Raw genomic sequence first — 20,962 nt, 5'->3', positions numbered from 1 at the left:
CCACTTGTGATCTCGAGGCCTTTGAGGGAAGAACAAAGGTTTTGGAATTAGAAAGCTTTAGGTGTGGATCTTGGCTCCAGCTGGGAGACCTTAAGTGAGATGTTTAACCCCTTGTGAAGTACTGACTCTGAGTCTCAGTTTCATCTTCTGCAAAATGGGACTACTAACAGCTGATTCGTAGAGGGAACTCCAGAAACAGTCGTGTCTACCCAGTCTCCCGTAGTCAGATGAAAGCAGGTGTCTCAGCTGGGTAGACTGCTGCCAGTCTGGCGGTTTTCTTCTGCCAGCCCCTGCTGTCCAAATCACCTCTTCTCCCCTGCCTCCTTCCATCCTTACTTCCCACTAGCCCCCGTGGTCAGGAGGTGAAACGGATATTCCTTAGCTGTGGACTGCCCTACTGTCTTGGTGGGGTGGGGAGTTCAGACTGGTCAGGATCATCCCTGCACCCAGCCCCATCCCATAGCCTGGAGGACAGTCCAGCCCTCCTGAGGCAGGCGATTTTCTCCTGAGATGTCAGATACCTTTGGGTTTCACAATGGTCTGTGTGTGGAAGGATTTCGCTTCAGGGGAAAGAGAGAGGCACGTTTGGTGGGGTTGGGAGGAGGTGGGCTGCCCTCCCCCATAGCCCCCTAGTAATCATGTTGTCCAGGCAAGGGCAGCGGGGAGGCTGCAGAGGCCCCCTGGTCAGTGGAGGCAGCAGTGCAGAAAAAGGACACCCGTCCCTGGTCCGTAGCCAGAAGGAAAGAGTTGACCTTGATGCTAGGTTGGGTTTAGAGGAAGCAGTCGCTTCTGCTGTTTCCTTAACCTGCAGCTTTTGGACAGTGGCAGCTCTACCCTTTCAGCTCCTGAGGCCAGAAACATTGGGCTCATCCCTGACTCCTCTCTCTCTTCTCGGTCCACACTGAATCAGCAGGAAATTCTGTAGCTCTTCCAGCAAAATAAAATCTGGTGTCTGAGCATTTCTCCCAGCGGCACTGAAACACCCTGGGTGGAGTCATCACGGTCCCGGGGACAAGGAGTACAGCCCAGCCTCCTAGCTCCTGGCCAGGCATCTACTCTTGCGCCCTGCTGTATACTCGAAGTGTAGCAACTGGATGCTGCTGGAAATGTTAGATCTGTTACCCCTCCATCCAAATCTCTGCAGTAGCTCCCCATTTCCCACAGTAAAGGCCCCACGAAGCTCTACATGACCTGTCCCCACTCCCTACCCCCACCTCTCTGACTTCCTCTCCGACTTGTGCTCCTGCCAGCCACACTGGCCTCCTTGCTGTTACTAGAAGTCAGAAACACTCCTTACTGCAGCTGTTCCCTCTGTCTAGAATGCTCTCCCACATATCCATTTGGGTCACTCTCACTTCCTTCAAGTCCTGGCCAACCTCTCAATGAGGCCTTCCCTGCCCATTTCAATATGGCCCTCTTCCCAACCCTCCTCCCCAGCACACCCCGCCCTCCTTCTACCCTGCTCTACTTTCTCTTTTCTCCAGTACACTCACTACCTTGTAACCTGCCACAGATAATATGATTATGACCACTATTGGCTAGGGAGATCCTAGCTAGAATGTAAGCTATTTGAGACCAGGGGTCTTTGCTGGATTTACTGATCTACCCAAATGCTTAATGAAATGACCCTGAGATAGATTGGGGTGTGTGTGTGTGTGTGTGTGTGTGTGTGTATTTAAGTTTATTTATCTTGAGAGAGAGAGAGAAAGCATGAGCAGAGGAGGGACAGAGAGAGAGGGAGAAAGAGAATCCCAGGGAGCCTCTGCACTGTCAGTGTAAGAACTCACAAACCGTGAGATCATGACCTGAGCGGAAGTCGGCTGCTTAAGAGACTGAGCCATTCAGGCGCCCCAACCGCAAGAGTTATATCTTAATCTCAATCCTAACCCTCCCTTGGGGTGCATGGGTGGCTCAGTCGGTTAAGTGTCCAACTTCAGCTCAGGTCACGATCTCACAGTTAGTAGGTTCGAGCCCCACGTCGGGCTCTGTGCTGACAGCTCAGAGCCTGGAACCTGCTTCAGATTCTGTGTCTGCCTCTCTCTCTGCCCCTCCCCCACTCGCACTCTGTCTCTGTCTCTTGAAAATAAATAAATGTTAAAAAAAAAAAATCCTAACCTTCCCTCAACCCACCTCTGCAAGTCCCTTAATCAGTCCTCATCCCCTGAAAACCCAGTGCCTGCTGGTCCTGCCATTCTGGACCCCCCCGCCAGGTCCTGGAGTCTGTGCAGCCAGTGCGTGGTGGTGTCTCTGTTTCTCTCCCAGGGCACAGGGGTCCCAGGTACCCTGGGGGGAGGGCTACAGGTGGGAATGTGGGAATGGGGAGGCTCTGGACCAACAGTGCTTGCCTAGCTGGCTGTATGCACCCACGTCAAGGGTCAGAGAGGGTTTGGGGGGAGTCTCATCCTTGTAAGATCTTTTGATGCATTCTGGGGACTCAACTGGCTTGTGAGCAGAGGGTTGTCAGTGTTATTAAATTTAGGATTGGCATAATTCCCGAGTAAGACAGAAGTGGTGCTTCTGTTTCCACTACAACTTTGTGTGAATCATCCCATTGTACTCCTCCAAGAGTCCCATGAGGAATATGCTGACATTATCACCGCTTCACAAGTGTGGGCACTGAGACTCAAAGGGGTTAAGTCATTTTCCAGCTGGCTCAGCTCATAAGTGATGGGGCTGGGGTTTGAACTCAGGTTCGTAGGATGGGATCCCGATCCCAAGCTCTTCCTTTACCCAGATGTTTGATTGACAGATAAGCCCCATCCAAAACCACAGTCCCCATGTTCTGCTGATGTTACTTCTAAATGTTTCTTCACTCTGTCCCTCCCTCTCATCCAGAATGTGGGAGTGTCCTTCGACTGACATTCAAGGCCTCCCATGGTGTGGTCTCCTCCCAGTGCCCCTGTCACGCTTAGCCCCCACTCTGTGCCGTCCTAATAGTGAGTCACTGGACCTTTGCCCTCACACGACTGCCTTCCCACTTTCCCCCTCCACCTTCCACCTCATCTCACCTCCTTAAGTTGTATTTGGCCTCTAGATCTGGCTCAGGTGCCTCTCTGTGAATCTTTTAGTAAACTCCCAGGTTGAGTACAATGCTTCCCCCGGAATTCATAGTGTCCCAGGTGAAATGGTGTGGCCCACTGTGCAGACATTGTCTCTGGGTCTTGCAGGTCCTGAGTCCCTTCATCTTTATGCATCTAACATCTGGCACAGTGCCTGGTTCATAGTAGGCCATCAATAAATACTAGTTGAGCTTCACTGCACTGAATGGCCATCCATTCTAAATCAGGCTATGCTAGTGGCTATGCTAGTTAATCCACAAAGTAATTTTTTTTTTTTAAAGAAAGGTGTTATTGTGTCCACTTTATAGTTGCAGAAACAGATTCAGAGAGCTTATGAGCTTGTTGAAGGCTACTCAGTGCCAGACGTGTGATTTCATTTGAACCTAAATATTTCTAAGATCATGCTCTTTTCACCTGGCCAGGCTGCCTCACCTAGGGTGTCTGTATAAACAAGGATGGAAAGGTGAAGCTAAAAGATTCATCTCTAATGGTGGATTTAGTTAGGGTCCTCAAGTAGAGGGTGGGGTTGGAATTAGGGAGGAGGGAGGCTCCTAGCCTTCCTCCCTCGGTAGTTCCTCAGAGAGGTGTCCCCTCAGCAGCTGGGCGGGGTAAGGTCGCCCCAACCTTCCGCACTGCAGCCAACTCACCCACAGCCTTCACTGTCCCTTCACAGACTTTATTTCTGGTCCTTTCTGATCTTGGGTCCCGGTGCCTTCCCTGTGTCCCCAGCCCTGGAAGAGTTTGGGGACAACTACCGTGACGCCCTCACCGTCAGGTGCTTGTGTCCAGATGACAGATCACCCTCTACTTCTGTTGATGCCTCTTTGGCATGGACACGTCTTGCAGGCATGCTCATTCTGGTCACTCTTTCGCGTGGTTCTTCCAGGTGGTGTACTTCACGGCCACGTTCCCGTACGTCGTGCTTGTGATCCTCCTCATCCGAGGAGTCACCCTGCCCGGAGCTGGTGCTGGGATTTGGTACTTCATCACACCTAAGTGGGAGAAACTCACGGATGCCACGGTGGGCTTATGCTTTCATTCACACCCCAGGGATGAGTCTCACTCTGGGACAGTTTGACAAAAGGGGTCACACTTCCTCCCCCAGGGCATCTCGCTGTCCGCGTTTACAAGGTCCTGATAACCTAGGACCATTACGCACTCGGGAAATCTTTAACGAGAAGTGGGCAGCTGGGGGTTTTTTCTGATCCCTGGAGTGGTTGTCCTATGTAGCTGTCCTGTATCGGGGGTTGAAGTGCAGGCGAAAATGAAGAATGCAATGCCCGTAATAGCACTGGGCCACCTCACACGACTCATTGGGTACTAATTATAGTGTGTCGGGAATGGAGTTTTGCTGGGTGGAAAATAACAGCACTTAGGCAAACCACAGCAATTATAACTTAAAGGGCTCAGGCTCATTTGCAGACTTCTGGCACACCCACATGGAGCCAGCACACATTTGGACTTCCTCTTTGCGTATTCTGTACGGGCATATCCTATTCTCACATTCCCAACCCGAAAACCTCCAAATGAGGGGGTGCTTGGCTGGTAAGTGAATTTCCTCACCTTGAAGAAAAATCGGCTTATACACAGTATATTAAGAACCTATAGCTTGGATTGGGTTTGGCTGCATGTAACAGAAAACCCCAGGTAATGACAGTGTGAACAAGACAATTTTCTTTCCCTCTGATGCACGGAAGTGGCCCAATGTACACAGTTAAGCACTGGTTGGGTGGCTTCGTAGAGTCCCAGGCTCCTCTCTCTCTGTCCTCACGTGACTCACTTCTGTGTAGTTGCCAGAACCCCTGCCATCATATCCAGCATTCCAGGTAGCACAAAGAGAGTGCGGTAAGAGGTGGAAATAGGTACCCTCCCTCTCTTAAAATAAAGGAGAAACCCCAGAAGTTCCACATGATACTTGTTTTTCACATCATTGGTCAGAAACTAAATCATAGGATAATCTTCTCGTAGCTGCACTTCCCCCTTGATGCAGGGAGGGGGTCCTTTCACTCGATGAATGGCTGTCTTTACATGAGACCACAGCTTTGTTACTCAGGAATGTAGGTGCACACTTGCCAGCACAGGCTTGAACTTTCTCTTTGCACATTATAAGCACAATTGAAACACTGGGTTTAATTTATAAAAATGATGGGAGGTCTATTGTACAAATCACATAGACCTCTAGCTCTGACTCCTGAGTGGCCATCTGGAGTTTTATGGGGACAATTAAGAGAGATCACCAAGAGAACCAAGAGGCATTGTCAGCCAAGTTCGAGGAGGATGTGGCACCATGCAATCCACTGTGCTGAGGCCCAGATGGTTTTACTAAGGCGAGGAGCTGTAGAACTCTAGAGTTTTAATACCAGCTGTAATCTGTAAGGACGTCAGTTTGAGAAGGTATTTCTTTTGTACCCATGACTACATTTGCTGTTCCGGTTATTTATCGAGCACGTATGCAGCTAGAGAGAGGGCTGTCCCCTTCTGTTCACTTCTACGTGGCAGGACGTACAAGCATGACCTGTATGTGTAGTCTGGTTTCCTCTCCTTCGATTAGAATGGAGGTTTAATCTCCCAGGGAATTTACTGCCCCTTTTTGGCTTCCAGCACAAATGATGTATGTTTCTCATTTGTGTTGGTGTGCCTTTCCCCCTGGGGAGATGATGTGGCCCTGACTTTGGGAGACTCCCCTCCCCTCCTCCAGTGACCTTGGATCTTCTCCCCCTTTGCCTCCCAGGTATGGAAGGATGCTGCCACTCAGATTTTCTTCTCTTTGTCTGCTGCATGGGGAGGCCTGATCACTCTCTCTTCTTACAACAAATTCCACAACAACTGCTACAGGTACGTGGAGGCACTTGATAACCCAGAGGTGGCTGCTGAGTGGGAATAAGGTCTGGGAACAAATCAATGGACTGACTCATCAGACACCTAAGGCCACACCATACCCTCACACGTAACCTGAGGTAGAGCCAGAGGGTTGCTTCCCGCATAGATGGAACCACCTGCTAAGTCCTAGCTGCCGGCTTCTGGTGGCCTGGACCCCAACCTGCAGGGCCGACTCTGACACATGAGCTCAGTGGCTCTTTATGTGATGGGGTTGAGCCTCCCCAGAGGTTGCTGTGCAGCTGGCTGTGTCCCGGGATAGTCATTTGTGAGCTATCTAGTCTATGGATACAGTTGTATGCTGGTCCCTGATGCAGTATGGTCACTGTCCCTTGGCAAATACATTGCCAGAGACCCCAGTAAGAAAGGCAGCAAGGTACAGGGGAAAGAGAACTCTGTAGATGAGCATGTTAATTCACGGAAATGTTAGTAGATGTGGTGGGCATCTTTTCACAATGTATATGCACATGAAATCATCAGGTTGTATACTTTAAATATATTACAGATTGTATTTTTCAGTTATACCTCAGTAAAGCTGAAAAAACAATGCAAGATTTGAGTCCCTTTCCAGATCTATTAATCAGAATATTTGGAGGTGGGGTGTGCCCAGGAATCTATATATCCAGAGAGGATCCTCAGGAGATTCTGATACATAGTGACATTGAGAATATTTGGATGGTGTGATGTTAGGGAAGCCCAAAGACCTCCACCCAGGAGAGCCTGGAGAGCTCCTGGAGGAGATGATGTCTGAAAGTTAAATACATCTACGACAAACAATAAGAAAATACAGTCTATTCTATTGTTGAGCTGATCTAAAATAGAAAAGAAGGAAGAGAGGAAGGGAGAGAGGAAGGAAAGAAGGCAGAAGAAGGGAGAGAGGGAAGGAAGGAAGAGAGGAAGGGAGGAAGGAAGCAAGCCAGCCAGCTCTAGAGTCAGATGGAATTGGATTTGAGTTATGACTTCATTTACTAACACGTGAGACGTGGGCAAAATACCTCATGTCTCTGAGCCTCTTTTCTCTAATCTATAAAATGCAGATTTTATATATATATATATATATATATATATATATATAATATATAAATGGAGAGGTAAGAGATAATGTATGCAAAGTTTGTAGAACAATATTTCACACATAGTAGGTACTGAATCAATGGAAGCTGCCATTATTATTTTCTAATAATGTATGAGATATTTTGTGAATGAAGAGGAGAAGATTATAGTTAAGCTGTGAGCTGAGGTGGTTGGGATGGCTTCATGGAGGTGAGATCTCTACTGGGCCAAATTTCAGCAGGTGCAGGGGAGGTGGGAGTTTATTTCGGGTGGCAGGAACAGCTAGACGTGGGAATGAGACTGAATGTGATGGAGCTGTGAGGTGGGAGCAGGTCTGTGGGACTGGAACAGAAGGTGTGTATGCAGGAGGCTAGAAGGAAATGGGCCTGAGCTGGGCGGAGGCCAGGTTGGAGACAGCTTTTGTACTAGCTTGCTAGGGCTTCCATAACAAATACCGCAGAGTGCGTGGCCTGAACGACAGAGATTAATTGTCTCACAGTGCTGGAGACTAGAAGTTCAAGATCGAGGTGTCGGCAGGGTTGATTTCTTCTGAGGCCTCTCTTTGGCCTGTAGATGGCCTTCTACTCCCTGGGTCTTCAAGAGGCCCTCTCTCTGGGTGTGCATCTGTGTCTTAATCTCTTCCTGTTAGGGCACCAGTCATTTTGATTAGGTCTCACCCTAATGACCTCCTTTTAACCGAATTACCTGCGTGAAGACCCTATCTCCAAATATAGTCACATTCTGAGCAGCTGGGGTATTAGAACTTCAATATATGAATTTGAGGGCACACAATTCAGCCCATAATGGCCGGAATGCCAGCTAAGGTATGTGAACTTCTCTGGTCACGGCTGCTCGTGAACTTATGACCCAAGAATCAGTCTGAACACTGTCCAAGGGGACGCATGGCTCTGTGCTTTGGTAGAAAGGAGGCTCTGTGATGTGGCAGAAAGAACATGGGCTGAGGCAGTAGGTCTGGGTTCAAATCCTGACCCACAATTAATTAGCCTATTTCTTTCCTCGTGCCTCAGTTTCCTTATCAGTAAACTAAGGGGCCAGATAAGGTGGGTTGTTTACTGAACACTTGCTCTGTGCCAGGCTCTGCACTGTGCAGAACATCACATGGTTCTCTCCTCACAACCACCTATGAGAAAGGTGGGGTCATTGCCACCATTTAAAATCACTGTGGAAGGAAATAATTTGCTCAAGGTCACGGGACCAACAGGTGGGAGAATCAGGATTTGAATTCTCTCTGAGGTTCCATCTAGCTTGACCTCTCTTTTGAGTCTGGCCAGGTTGGCTGGACAGGCAGGCTGGGAAACTGCAATTATATTGCCAGTAGAGGGCGCCAGGGTGAAGGCAGAGGGCTGGTCTCCTAGCCTGCCTCAACCCCTGGGCATTTGTGTGCCCCACCCCAAGGTGTCCTCAAACCCTGGTGGCATTTCATGGTCCCACCGCCTTCTCTTCTCCCATATATGATTCCTGTCCTGGAGTCCTTGAAAGGCTCCATCCCGTCTGCTTCTGCTCTGATGGACAGTCTTGCCTCTGCTACTTTGATGAGGGCAGCCCTGGTTCGAGAGCATGTAGAACTAGAGTCTTGACCCAGAGGCCCTGGAATAGGGCAGTTAGGAGAAATCTTTGGTCAAGACTGGTTGTTCCTTTCCGGCCCACAGTGAAGACATGTTTAGAAATGGGCACGTACACACATACACATGTGCATTCAAACTCAGGGGCACACATTTGTGTGTCCTTCTCCTTGTCCCTTCCTGCTCACAGAGCACACCTAATGGCAAACTCTTGTCTCTTCCCCAGGGACACTCTCATTGTAACCTGCACCAACAGTGCCACGAGCATCTTTGCCGGGTTTGTCATCTTCTCGGTTATTGGCTTCATGGCCAACGAACGCAAGGTCAACATTGAGAACGTGGCGGACCAAGGTACGGTGCGTTTGTCACCCCGCTGGTGCAGGACAGGCTCCAGGCTCACCTCACGAGCTCCTGACCTATGCTCCCCTGGAAAACTGGCCTTCTGGAATAGGAGATGGTGGGACAGCCCAGCACCGCCTTGTGGAGAGACTCAGACAAGCTTGAGTAGGAAGCTCATGCAGGGTCAGAGCTGGCCAGTTCCCAACCAGAGGGGCTGGTAGAGAAGCCCCGTTCCTGCTTCCTCTCCTCTCTTTGGTTTTCCCTTTCCTCTTTTAATGCAGCTCCAGCCTGAATAAGTAAGATCTATGCCTGTTATGCCTGTCAGGGGCAGGTGGAGGATTCTTTGGGCAGCGCCCAAAGAGGATTCTCCAGCACCCTGGAGCTGATGTGGACACAGCCCGCTGCACGATGGCATCCCTCGCAGAGGGTCTGTGGCAACCGAGTGCTCATGCCTACTACCCGGAGTACCAACTTCAAAGCAGCTTTTCCTGACAAAGCATTTTCTGTTTGTTAGGTCGGGTGTGCTCTCAGGGCCTTCTGCTTAGTTAGCAATGCAGACCTGCAATTTTTTTTTTTTTTTTTTCCCCAGTGAGTAGAAAGGTTGGATGGTGGTGGTGGGAAGGATATAGAAAAAAATGTTTACTCTGCATCCAAGTGATCCCCATATTAATGGCTAACATTTATATGGTACTCGTGAGTTTATAGAGAGCTTTCATTTTCATCTCAATCTGTATTTCCAGCACAGCGTTTTTGTAGATAGTGTTTAATATTTTTATTTAACTCTTTGTTTCCTCCCAGCCTTACTCCACAAAGGATCCCGTGATTAAGGGATTTCATTGTGGCTACCGTCTGTCATTTCAGTCATTCTCTAACCAGATGTTCGTGGGATGCCTTGGTGTTGGAACCGCACCGGGACTGTGGGGACAGGACAGGGCTTCCTTCAGGGAGCTCACTGCCATTCCCAGATCATGCTCCAATGCGAGCACTTGAGGGAACTAAGCCCTAGAAATGTCACCTTCTCCTCGGGCTGCTGCTGGGCTCTCTGCTGGCCCCCCAAGGATAATTAATTAGGGCTTCAGTGATGCTGCTGGTGCACAGTGGGCCTCAAAGAGTTAAAGAGCTGGCATACTCCAGGGGGGTAATTACCTCTGCCAGGAGAGAATGTTAACCCCCCAGGGTGTTTGCTTCTTCAGCACTGCATTAAATTAGAGTTGCTGAGTGAATGCTACCCCCCTGCCCTCCTTGAAACCTCGCAGGTCCCCGGGGAGCAGGGAGGGGAGGGAGGGGAGAGAAGGTCTTGTCCTGGGGGGGGGGGGTGCCTGTGCACCCCAGCTGTCCTCATTTCCTCTAAGCAGAGCTGGAGCAGGGAGGTTCTGGCTCACTTTTTAGCAGATCTGAAGTGTCTGTGAGTTTTGTGACATTCCTGAGCTCATCGTGAGCCAGTGGCCATGTTGCAGGGTTATGATTCCTGAGATGTGTGGCCACCTTAGCTAACTCTTCTGAGCTCTTTCCTGCCCCAGGAAAAGAATTTGGAGGCACCTGTCGCTAAAACCCAAACAGAATTTTGTTTTTCCTTTATAAAGAAAGACTAAGACAATTGCCCATGTTTCTTTCTGAAAACTTCCCCTTTCCAGAATTTTTTCACTTCCTCTGATTTAAATGGGGAGAAGAGCACTTCTTACAGGTTCTAATGTGTTAAATCTCTGGTTGTCACTGGCACAGGGACAGAGTGCCTCATTCCGCATGAGGGAGTGGGCACTGGCTCATAAGGCCTCCTCTCAGACCCCCTGGGGTAGCTATCCCTTCATCTGAGTTTACACACATTCTTAAATGTGATTGGCAGGATGTCTGATTTTCTCAGGTATGATGGACGCTATGCAGAATCCAGGAGAGACATCTGGGGTCGGGCCCGCAGTCAATGTCAGCCCCGCCCCCTCCTAGCTGAGCCATGTTGGCATGCAGACATTCGGTACATTTTTGCTGACCCAACACTAGTAACTGTGTTTTGGTCTTTACTCCAAAACAAGTTCTCTTTAGTGACCTAACAATATTCTATTTTGTTTACCACTCCCTTCTTAGGGAGGCATTTTTGTCAAAGTCATCACTGTACATCTCAGCCATATCAGTTTGGGGGGAGCTGAGGATGGGATTAGTGATGACACCAGCTGTCCTCTGCTTTTACGATGAGCATAGGGAAGGGGGCATGTTCTCAGTCATCTACCCCAGAAAAGCACCTGCCTGGGAAATCAACCTTTAGGGTCACCTGCCAACCACCTTCTTTGCTGCCTGTGGAGCTGAAACTCATGGTCAGAATCCAACCAGAAGCTCTATCAGCAGCAGAAATGCTCATCTACCCTCAGATAGACTGGGTTAGACCAAAGTAGATGAACACAGATGTGCATATTGGATTTAGAGTTCCCAGATCTAGGTCCCTAATCATTCAGAGACACTGCTGATCAAAATGAATACTCTCAAACAGGACTGACCATCCATCCAACTGTCTGTCTATCACCGGGATGCCAGTCCTTCCTTCCAAAGGCACAGTTCAGGCAGTGTACCCTCTGAGAACTTTTCCATTCGTAATAGGCTTCCCAGCAGAGTGGCCGTATCCAGTGTGTTGTGATCGGTTGTATTGCATTGGCCAGAGCCCTGGTTGTGTTTTTAGAGACTCTCTAGGATAAAGCAAGACAGAGACCTCCTGTCCAAGTTGCTGACATGCAGATCCTCTTTGATCCCCTCTCATGGGAAGAGTATTGACGATCTTTGCGTACTGAGTTCTCACTATGTCCAGGCATTGTTCTGAGCCCAGTGTGGGTACTATTATCCACATTGGTAAGGAAACTGACGTCTGTCCAGAGAGAATAAGCCTCATCTAAAGTCCCACAGCTGGCAAGAGGAAGAGCCAGTTTTTCAGTCCACAAGGGAAATGGAGTGTGCCCTCCAGCCACTGGGCTATACTGCCTCCCAGTGGGAGAGGAGAGGAACAGGACTCGGACTCTATGGGACATAAGGGCCTCTTTGGGGAAAACTCTGCTGGGGCTCAGTCAATCCATTTTTCCAGTGGGGGAGAAAAAAAGCCCTGAACTCTACAAAGTAATATAAAAATGTATTTAAAAAAAAATCCACTTCCCAGCCACCTTAGATACACTGAGTTTGCTGAAAGTGATGCCTTCACCTGTGTACTTCAGGGAGGCAGATGTAATAGAAGCAGGCCGAATATTTTGAAATCATTTCCTGCCCCCTGAAAAAGCAGTAAAGCCCAAAGGGCCAAATCCTGTTAAAGCAATCAACCAGGTCCTCGTGTCGTGGCCGTTTCAAGACCTTCTTGTCCGCTTTATGGGCCCGGCTGTCGCCAGAGCACTAAACTGGATTCCTTGGTGTTCTGCATTTGAGACCTAATTTGAACTGTAGTTTAATACAGACTTTTATGGTTCACATAGGAAGCCTTCAGAGGCTGGCTGTGCCGTCTGTTCAATAAATGCATAAAGCGGGGGTATCGTAAGCATTCAAGGCTTTATATTTTAAATACCCCAAGGCCCTCGGCAACATTAGGAACTAACAACCTGATAAATTCCAGTTTAAAAAAGTGCTGTTATGCTTGAGTTATAAAAACTCCAGGTGCTGCAATATCTGATTTCCAAACGTGCGGTGGCTGTGGATTAACCTGGCATTCGCTTGTCTCTGCCATTATCATTTAGTTTTCTATTTACCAGGAAATCTGTAACTGCTGGGTCTTTAGCGATCGTGGGTCACAGTAATCTTCCCAGTGAGGCTGCAAGGCAGGCAGGAATGTCTGGCAGTCTTTGTGAGAGCAGAGAAATGGCAGCTCAGACCTCCTCTGCCAAGGCCACGTGTTGTATTTGCTGAAAACCCTGAATCAGAACCGCTAGTTTCCAAGTTCCTTGTCCACTCATAATCACAGTGAATAATCTGTGGGTTCTGATGATGTGCGAGGCATTGGTCTCAGTGCTGTGCCTGTGCTGTCTCATTTGTTCCTCGTAAACACCCTGTGAGGTATTTTTGTTATTCCCCTTTGACAGATGGGCAAAATTAAGGCTTATAGAAATGAAATGGCTTGTCTTGAGTTGCATAGCTGGAGTCCTAGAGTCTGAATTTGGACCTGGATCTGTCTGACCATTAGAGTCCCAATTTCCTTTAACCTTTACACTGTGTCTCACAGCTCCCTTTCCCCAACTAATTACCTGTGGATTGATGTAGCCCTGTCTTTACCAAGCCTTTGAAGGCAAGATAATAAGAGCAGTAGATGGATTCATGATTTATGCAAAAGGTTTCTCCTGGAGGAGTGACTAGGAGGAAAGACTGTGAAAGGCAGGAAATGATGTCATTCTTGGTGTGGTCTAACCTAGTGCTGGGTTTCTCAACCTCAGCGTTATTGACATTTGGGTTGCATAATTCTTTGTCATGGGGACTGTCCTGTGCATTGAGGGATATTTAGCAGCATCCCTGGCCTCTGCCCTCGAGGTGTCAATAATCATCCCCACCCCAGTAGTGAGAGCCAAAATTGTCTCCAGATATTGCCAAACGTCCCCTGGGTCAGGGGTGGGGGCCTAAACTCACCTTTGGTTGAGAATCACTGTTCTACAGGGTAATTATTATATATGCTCCCCCAACTCATCAACACAGAGATGGGGGGTTTTGTGGCATATGTGTGGGATGCAGCCTGGCCTTGGAGTCTGATTTTCTGCTGTGGCACTATTTTTAGCCTCACCTCTGAGTTCACTGAAGTGTGGGCCTGATTCCCTTAGTCCTTCCCTTCAAGGAGTTTGAGGTCTAACTGGGGAAGTGAAAGGAGATGAAGAAAAACAACCAGTGGAAGCAGCATATAATATGTCTGTGGAGAGGCCCCTGTGGGCTTTCTTCCAGGAGGAGGGGGTCTGGAGCTGGGCCTGTGTGCAGTCATCTGTCTTGTTCCTTTTCAGGACCAGGCATCGCATTTGTGGTTTACCCAGAAGCCTTAACCAGGCTGCCCCTCTCTCCGTTCTGGGCCATCATCTTTTTCCTGATGCTCCTCACTCTTGGACTTGACACTATGGTGAGCCACGTCCCCTTATCAAAGGAAGAGCCTGCCTGAGGCCCTTCCTGAAGACCCCCTCGCCTGCTTCCTCTGTGCAGCCTGTGGCCAGGCTGGCCTTGGTGGTCTCTGAATGTTTCCCCGAGCAATGTAGGATGGTGAGGTACCTGTCCAGGGCTCAGGACAACTTTGTATTCATGGGTGACTCGTGGGGTCGTGCAAAGAAGCCGTTCCCTCTCCTTCCCTTCACTCTCCGTGCAAGTTTTAGCCTGTGGACTTCCATCTTTGGTGTCACTTTGCCAATGCAAATTCTGTGGGGCTGGATAAGGGGGAATAATATGAAGTCGATTTTAGGGAGATTGCTGTGGGGCTGAGACTGCCACAAATCTTGCTGGCAGGGGCTCAGACTTTAGTGGTTGGCGCAAAGAGGGGTTTTCCTCAAGTTGAAGATCAAATTCGAAGTAAACTGGAGGAAAGGAATTTACATCTCATGAATACCAAGTGAAGCTTCACGTGTCCTGACAGATGAGTGTATGCAGTCTCTGGGGGCTGGATATGCAGTTTCTAGAGCTCACATCCTTTTGGACTCCCCTTGCTGGCCTTGTGGGTTGGACCCCAACAAAGCCTTTTATTTATTTATTTATTTATTTATTTATTTATTTATTTATTTTTTAAGTATATTCTTTTTTTTTTTTTTAATTTTTTTTTTCAACGTTTTTATTTATTTTTGGGACAGAGAGAGACAGAGCATGAACGGGGGAGGGGCAGAGAGAGAGGGAGACACAGAATCGGAAACAGGCTCCAGGCTCCGAGCCATCAGCCCAGAGCCTGACGCGGGGCTCGAACTCACGGACCGCGAGATCGTGACCTGGCTGAAGTCGGACGCTTAACCGACTGCGCCACCCAGGCGCCCCCCAACAAAGCCTTTTAGACCCATCAGGGGAATGCAGTCCTAAGAACCAAACCTCATGCAAATACCTCTTTCCCCGGTGGGAAACACAAAGGACCTTGGGAACCTTTTGGGTTGGGTGGTTTGTCTCAGATGCCCCTCTCCTGGCACCGTTCCAGTTTGCCACCATCGAGACGATCGTGACCTCCATCTCAGATGAGTTCCCCAAGTACCTGCGCACACACAAGCCGGTCTTCACTCTGGGCTGCTGCATTTGTTTCTTCATCATGGGCTTCCCGATGATCACTCAGGTGAGCTGCCTGCTGGCCACAGGCTTGGGGTGGGGCACGTGGGGGCCCGATGGCTATCTGCTCGAGACTCTTAGTAGTAGCCGAGTCACTGCCATTCCAGTGTGGACAGCACCCAGTCATGAGGGATTCTGGCCACAGATAAAAACCCGTCACCTTGGCTACTAGTGTTACTTGTAGCATCTTCATAATTGAGATGTCGCTTCCCTGAGCCAACAAGGCAGGTGTGTCCTACTTTTAAGAAAATAGAATACATGAAAATCCAAATTTACTGACCAGAGAAATTCCCAGTTGGTTACTCATTACACACGGGAGTCAAACAGCTATTGGATTCCTTCTAGTCCTGCACGTTAGCTCGCTCAATATACGTATTGCTTTTGCTCTCTCTCTCTCTCTCTCTCTCTCTCTGTGACCTTGAGCAAGTCACTACTTTGGGCCTTAGTTTCTTCATCTGTAAAATGATGAATTGGCATAAGATTGTCTCTAAGCCTCATTTGTTATGGAGGGGCATAAAGAGCAAGGTAAAGGTGCAGGGGGATGTGTGAGGAATGCCCAATGACACCTAAAGGTCATATGAAGGTCAGGGGAGTGCAGATTTAGGGGTAGAGCTGTCTATTGCTTAAGGCAAAAATGAAACCATCTGCCTGCTTTCACATATACGTCTTCAGATGTTGACCTTTGCCTTTTAAGAGTGAGATGTTAGATCACTTTTCTGTGCTTGTTTTATTGATTGGCTCAGAGTCTCTCGAGGAATTGCTTTGCTCACATGGCAAGGCCCCCAGCCTGCATACTAGACTGGGATTAGGTTACCACTGTGGAGGGGAGGGGAGAGCCTTTGACTCCTGCTTCTATCTGACTCTCCTCCCCACAAGGCAAGGATTGGCCGTTCTAAGTGGGAAGAGCCAGGATCCAAGCCCGCTGGTGTTGATCGTTTTCTTTTACCTACCAGGGTGGAATTTACATGTTTCAGCTTGTGGACACGTATGCCGCGTCCTACGCCCTCGTCATCATTGCCATTTTTGAGCTTGTGGGGATCTCCTACGTGTACGGTAAGGAGATCGCCATGCTGACTGCCAAGGGAGGACTTAGTGTCATAAGGCATCCGTGGCAAGTGGGTTTTCCATATTTAATAAGGTAATGACAGGTTTAATTGCGGCTCTTTGGGAAACATAAGAGGGCTGCACCGTTATTTCCAAATTTGCCTCGGGACCACCGTGATCCGAATTTAACTGAGAAGCAAAAGGTGGCTGATGGTGAAACTCAGAAATCCCGCTTTGTTTCAGAAACTCCTAAGACCATGCCTTTGGGTATGGTCTGACACGTGATGAGTTAGGATCTGTGGACGTGGCCAGATTAGGGAGGAGGAAAGCTGCTTTGCAGGTGTGAAATTATTTCCTGGTCTTGCAATCCTCATCGAGCTTGAGGCAAGAAGTAGCTTCAAGGCTGGGCCTCAGATACCACAATGAGAAAAGAGACCACCAGGCTCGCTGGTCTTAGGAAACTTTATTAACATAATGGAAGTCTGTGATGCAAGAACTCAATCCGAGCTTTTCCCAGGAATGAACTTCCAGTTTCCTTACAGTTTAGTCTGTCCTATTATCACCATGGCAACCTGCATCCCGTAATTAATGGGGGCTATTATCAAGAACAATAGGAAGGTAAGGCAGCAAATGCCATCTTTGCCTTTTGTGTGGAGGTGCTTGTGCTTGGTGGGGGGGTGTCTCACCAGGGGATCTCCTGGCCCCCTTGTGTGCACTGCCAGTCACACAAGCAAGCCCTACTGTGTTCAAGGCACTAATGACTTCTCCGTACCTGGAAGTCTTAGAACCATCCACAGACTAAGGCCTCCCTAACATAGATAAGGTCACCAGAACCAGGAATGTGAACAATGCCAGTAGAGACTATTTGTATATTAAAACCAAAAAGACATAGCAGCATGCTCTAAACTAAAAAGAAATGCAGGGTATCACTTGGAACACATGATACACATAAAGGACAAATGTCTGGAGGAAGAGGGGTCAGGCCAGACAACTCTGCAGAACTCCCCCTTTTAATTAAAGCTGGGGGCCCAGAAAACTTCACTGTACGGCCAGGTATCTATCGTTGGTAGGAGCATCTTGCTTTTAACGCAGTTGTTAACTTCCTGCCCAACAGGTGCTCAACAGCTTCTTGCTCTCCTGAAAACTTCATTAAAATGGAGGGGTGGTGGTGATGATCACGATGTGAAAAGGAAACGTCTTGGGTGCAAAACTTGGGTGCCCCAGAAACAGGAAGATACTACAGTCATTTGGGTGTTGGTGGAAGGGACCTTGGTCTCAGTCTAGAAATCACATCCCCGTTGCCGGGAGAGTTTAGTTTCTGCTGGCCAGAGACATGGGGCCAGCACTTTGGGCAGAAAAGATAGCCTGGAGTCGGCAGTGAAGGCTGATTGAGGACCTGCCGTTGAGTCAGGGTGAAGTGTCAGAGAGCCTTCTACCTAAGCAGACACTGGCAGGAACCCAGTCAATGTACCACTGTGAATCTTAGCTCTGTGCCCAGACACCAAAGGCTTTGCCACGGAGAGGCAAGAAAAGGCCCAGAGGCCCCCTTTTGGAGACTCAGCCCCTCGTGGTGGTCCGCTGGCAGAGTCAGGACGGAACTTCATTTGCAACCTTGGACCAAGTGCAGAGAGCTGTCTCGACCTCCTCTACTCTGTGTCCTTACTGCCGACTGCCACAAAAGGCACACTTGCACAATTCGATTCTATAAAACAGTGCTTCCCAGTGTGGATTACATATATCATTAAGATAGAGGCCTTTAAAATTTTCTGTTTTTAGAAGTGAAATTGCGCCCCCTCCCCATTATAAATCTGATAGTAGATTTCTTGGTTCGGAAGGAAAAATAAACCCTGAGTGCCTTAGTCCCTGAGCTGTGCTAATTTTTCTGGGACCATCAAGGAAATTATCTGGACTCTAAGACAGCTGGCACTCAGCAGCCTCAAGAACCAGGCCGACTCTGTGTTGAGCTCAGGGTGAGCGCAGTAAGTGGGCATGAACCTCTGATTTGGACCTGGATAGAATTTTAAGATTTTTTTAAAGTTTATTTATTTATTTTGAGTCAGGGAGGGACAGAGGGAGAGGGAGACAGAGAATCCCAAGCAGACTCTGCACTGTCAGCATGGAGCCCGATGCAGGGCTCAAACTCACGTAACTGTGAGATCATGAGATCATGACTAGAGCTGAAACCAAGAATCAGATACTTTACTGACTGGGCCACCCAGGTGCCCTAGATCTGGATAGAATATTAAGAAGTGAATCTTAGAAGAAAGGAAAAGCCTGAACATGTATATAATTTATACTCCAGAAAGTGGTATGTTCTTTACTCAGATGATGAGGCCAGACTAATGCAAAGTTAGTCTTAGGCCATTTAACATAGACCTGTGAAGAATGAAAATGAACCTGACTGATGTGAGGCTCTCCCTTCCTGACTAAGCAAGTGAATGGCAGAGATTTGTGTTTTCTTTTTGGTTCTAATAGTCTCTAGACTCAAGATTCCAGAGGAGGAAGAGGTCATTTGAACACATAAAATATGGTGGGTGTACTTTGCAAGTTTTATCTTTGGATTTGAGTAGCTGATTCAGGTTCTGCAGTCAGGATTCCTCAAAGGCCAATATCTGGGTTTGAGGGATCCAGGTTGAAAAGTGGAACTCCCTATGTTCTGTGTAGGTGAGATCCCTTTAAGAGATTTTTAAATAAATAGAGTCACTTGGAAAAAATGATTTGTACCTTCCTGGAGCTCATCAGTTCAGGAGACTTTTGTCTGGGGGACCTTGTGCCTGAACTGCTATCACAAAGACCTCCTGTCTGCTATCTGCTAGACTCTACATTGTGTGTTTCCTCTAAGTTGCAACATGTTAAATTATCTTGCTTGTGTTTTCAACTTTGGTCAGTTACTTGTTTCATATCTCAGCCCCCAGACTGTCTTTCTCCACATCCTCATGAGGGATGTTAGATTCACACCAAACAGTGGCTTTTACGTGATGGAATATGTCCTTCTTCAATTCTTGTTACCCATCCTGCAGGCCGAACTCATCGAGGGTTTTCTAGTACAAAACAAAACAACCAAGTCTCTCCAGAACTCTACGCATGCAAGCTTAACTTTGTTCCTCATGACTCCACCTTCTTTAAGAACATTGTTGACTGAAATGTCACTGTCTGCCTCTCATTCAGAGTGCAAATTCCCCCAGCAACATTTGCTGGGGCTCAGTAAACTCACACAGGTAAATGTGTGAGTAAACGAACAGGTATTTATTAGGTGCTTACTGTATGTCCTGTGTGCTCCTAGGAAGGTGGGGAGGGATATTCAGGTGACCTGCCAACTAGTTCCAGGAAGAGTAAGGCCACTTCACACTTAACATTGAGAGGAAGGTCAGGACTAAGCCGCACATCCCTGGTCAGGAGCTTTCGCTGCCCAAAGATAAAGGAGGGCCAGAATAGCCAGGAAAAATCTCAAGAAGGTACTATCTGAGAGAGAAAAAGATATAAAAGAAAATGAAGACTGAGATTTAGTGAGTGTTGAGCTTATTGGTAACCAAGGGGAAAAATATGAACTAACACATAGGGTTTTGGCTTTTAGAGATGGGACCTTCATTATAAAGGAGCAATTTAAGGTACACACAGTGCCAGAGGCCTAACTTGTGGGACCTAGTACAAAGTGAAAATGTGGAACCCCTCATTAAAAATGGACTAAGAATTTCAAGATGGCAACCAAAGACCATTAATCCAGGGGCAGCACCCTTCTGAGTGTGGGGCCCAGTACAAGTGCACAGCTCACATGCCTGGAGGCCAGCTGTGGCTGCACAGGAGGGAGAGCAGCCCCCTGAAGGTCATGTTTAGACCAAGGGCAAAGGTATGGTTTATAAAGACAGAAGCCACAAAGCTGCATGGGTGAAAATGATTGGTTGGTTGAAACAAGTTTTTTATTTCTCAGTTTAGGGTTGGTTGGTTATAAGGAGCTTGTGGGAACCAATTTCTGAGCCCCAAATCTGTTTGTTGAGTCTAGAATAGTAGCCATGATTTACCACATTTTTCCTGCTGTTTTCCTGCTAACTCAGTAACAAGCAGTTGCTCAGATCCCTTTTGGAGCCTATCTTACCCCTCCAGACTCGAGATCATGCAGCAGGCAAGTCCCTATGCATATGCCCCAGGCTCCATGAACAATTCTTTTATCAAGAGTTAGGCCTTGGTGACTGGGTGGCTCAGTCGGGTAAGCATCCGATTCTTGGTTTCAGCTCAGGTCATGATCTCAGAGTCTTGAGATCAAGCCCTGCATTGGGCTCTGCACTCACAGTGTGGAGCCTGCTTGGGATTCTCTCTTTCTTTCTCTGCCCCTCGCATGCACTGTCTCTCTCTCTCTCTCTCTCTCTCTCTAAAATAACAAATAAATTTTTAAAAAAGAAGAGTTAGGCCTTGAAGGTGAGGGGGATTTGGGTCAATGGAAAGAACAGAGCAGGAAGAGGAAGCCACATGAACAACGGCCTGAGAGGAAGGTAGCCATTGATACAGTAAGGGACCCAGGTGGGGACTTGGGTGAGTCGGCCATGGGATGGGTATCGCTGGACTGGGTTTAGAGCCAGCAGAGGGTAGAAGGGTTGGAGAGCCTGATCAGGAATGAGTGGGAGGCAGGAGGACGAATGCCTGGTGGCTCTCAGCCTGTTCTCCTGCGCTATACCTGCAGGGCCAGCCCACAAGTTGGCAGAAGGGGCAGAACCATCATGGGACCTGGAGCTAGTGGGAGGCCAAGGCCAGGTGTCCAGAGCCCTCATGTGAGTCCCAGAGGGGGAC

General features: G+C 48.3%; 1 protein-coding gene and 1 long non-coding RNA gene across 4 annotated transcripts in view; one reads left to right on the top strand and one right to left on the bottom strand.

Annotated features, from left to right (window-relative positions):
* SLC6A5 (solute carrier family 6 member 5) overlaps positions 1–20,962 on the top strand; it is a 63,541-nt gene that overhangs the window by 32,452 nt on the left and 10,127 nt on the right. For all 3 annotated transcript variants that reach the window (XM_040495625.1, XM_040495623.1, XM_040495624.1), the window contains 6 exons: positions 3,946–4,080; positions 5,791–5,894; positions 8,799–8,923; positions 13,852–13,964; positions 15,012–15,143; positions 16,090–16,189. In XM_040495625.1, the coding sequence (XP_040351559.1) occupies positions 3,946–4,080; positions 5,791–5,894; positions 8,799–8,923; positions 13,852–13,964; positions 15,012–15,143; positions 16,090–16,189 (709 nt within the window). The remainder of the gene's footprint in view (positions 1–3,945; positions 4,081–5,790; positions 5,895–8,798; positions 8,924–13,851; positions 13,965–15,011; positions 15,144–16,089; positions 16,190–20,962) is intronic.
* LOC121043657 (uncharacterized) overlaps positions 17,313–20,962 on the bottom strand; it is a 15,169-nt gene continuing 11,519 nt past the window's right edge. Inside the window, exons 2-3 of the long non-coding RNA XR_005796958.1 lie at positions 20,520–20,528; positions 17,313–17,324 (exon numbers count right to left, since the gene is read on the bottom strand). This is a non-coding gene — a long non-coding RNA (uncharacterized LOC121043657). The remainder of the gene's footprint in view (positions 17,325–20,519; positions 20,529–20,962) is intronic.

Source organism: Herpailurus yagouaroundi, unplaced genomic scaffold, assembly GCF_014898765.1.
Source record: "Herpailurus yagouaroundi ecotype Mexico unplaced genomic scaffold, PumYag 187, whole genome shotgun sequence".
In the NCBI taxonomy this organism is placed as follows: Eukaryota; Metazoa; Chordata; class Mammalia; order Carnivora; family Felidae; genus Herpailurus; species Herpailurus yagouaroundi.
This window is presented reverse-complemented; position numbering and strand designations above follow the sequence as displayed.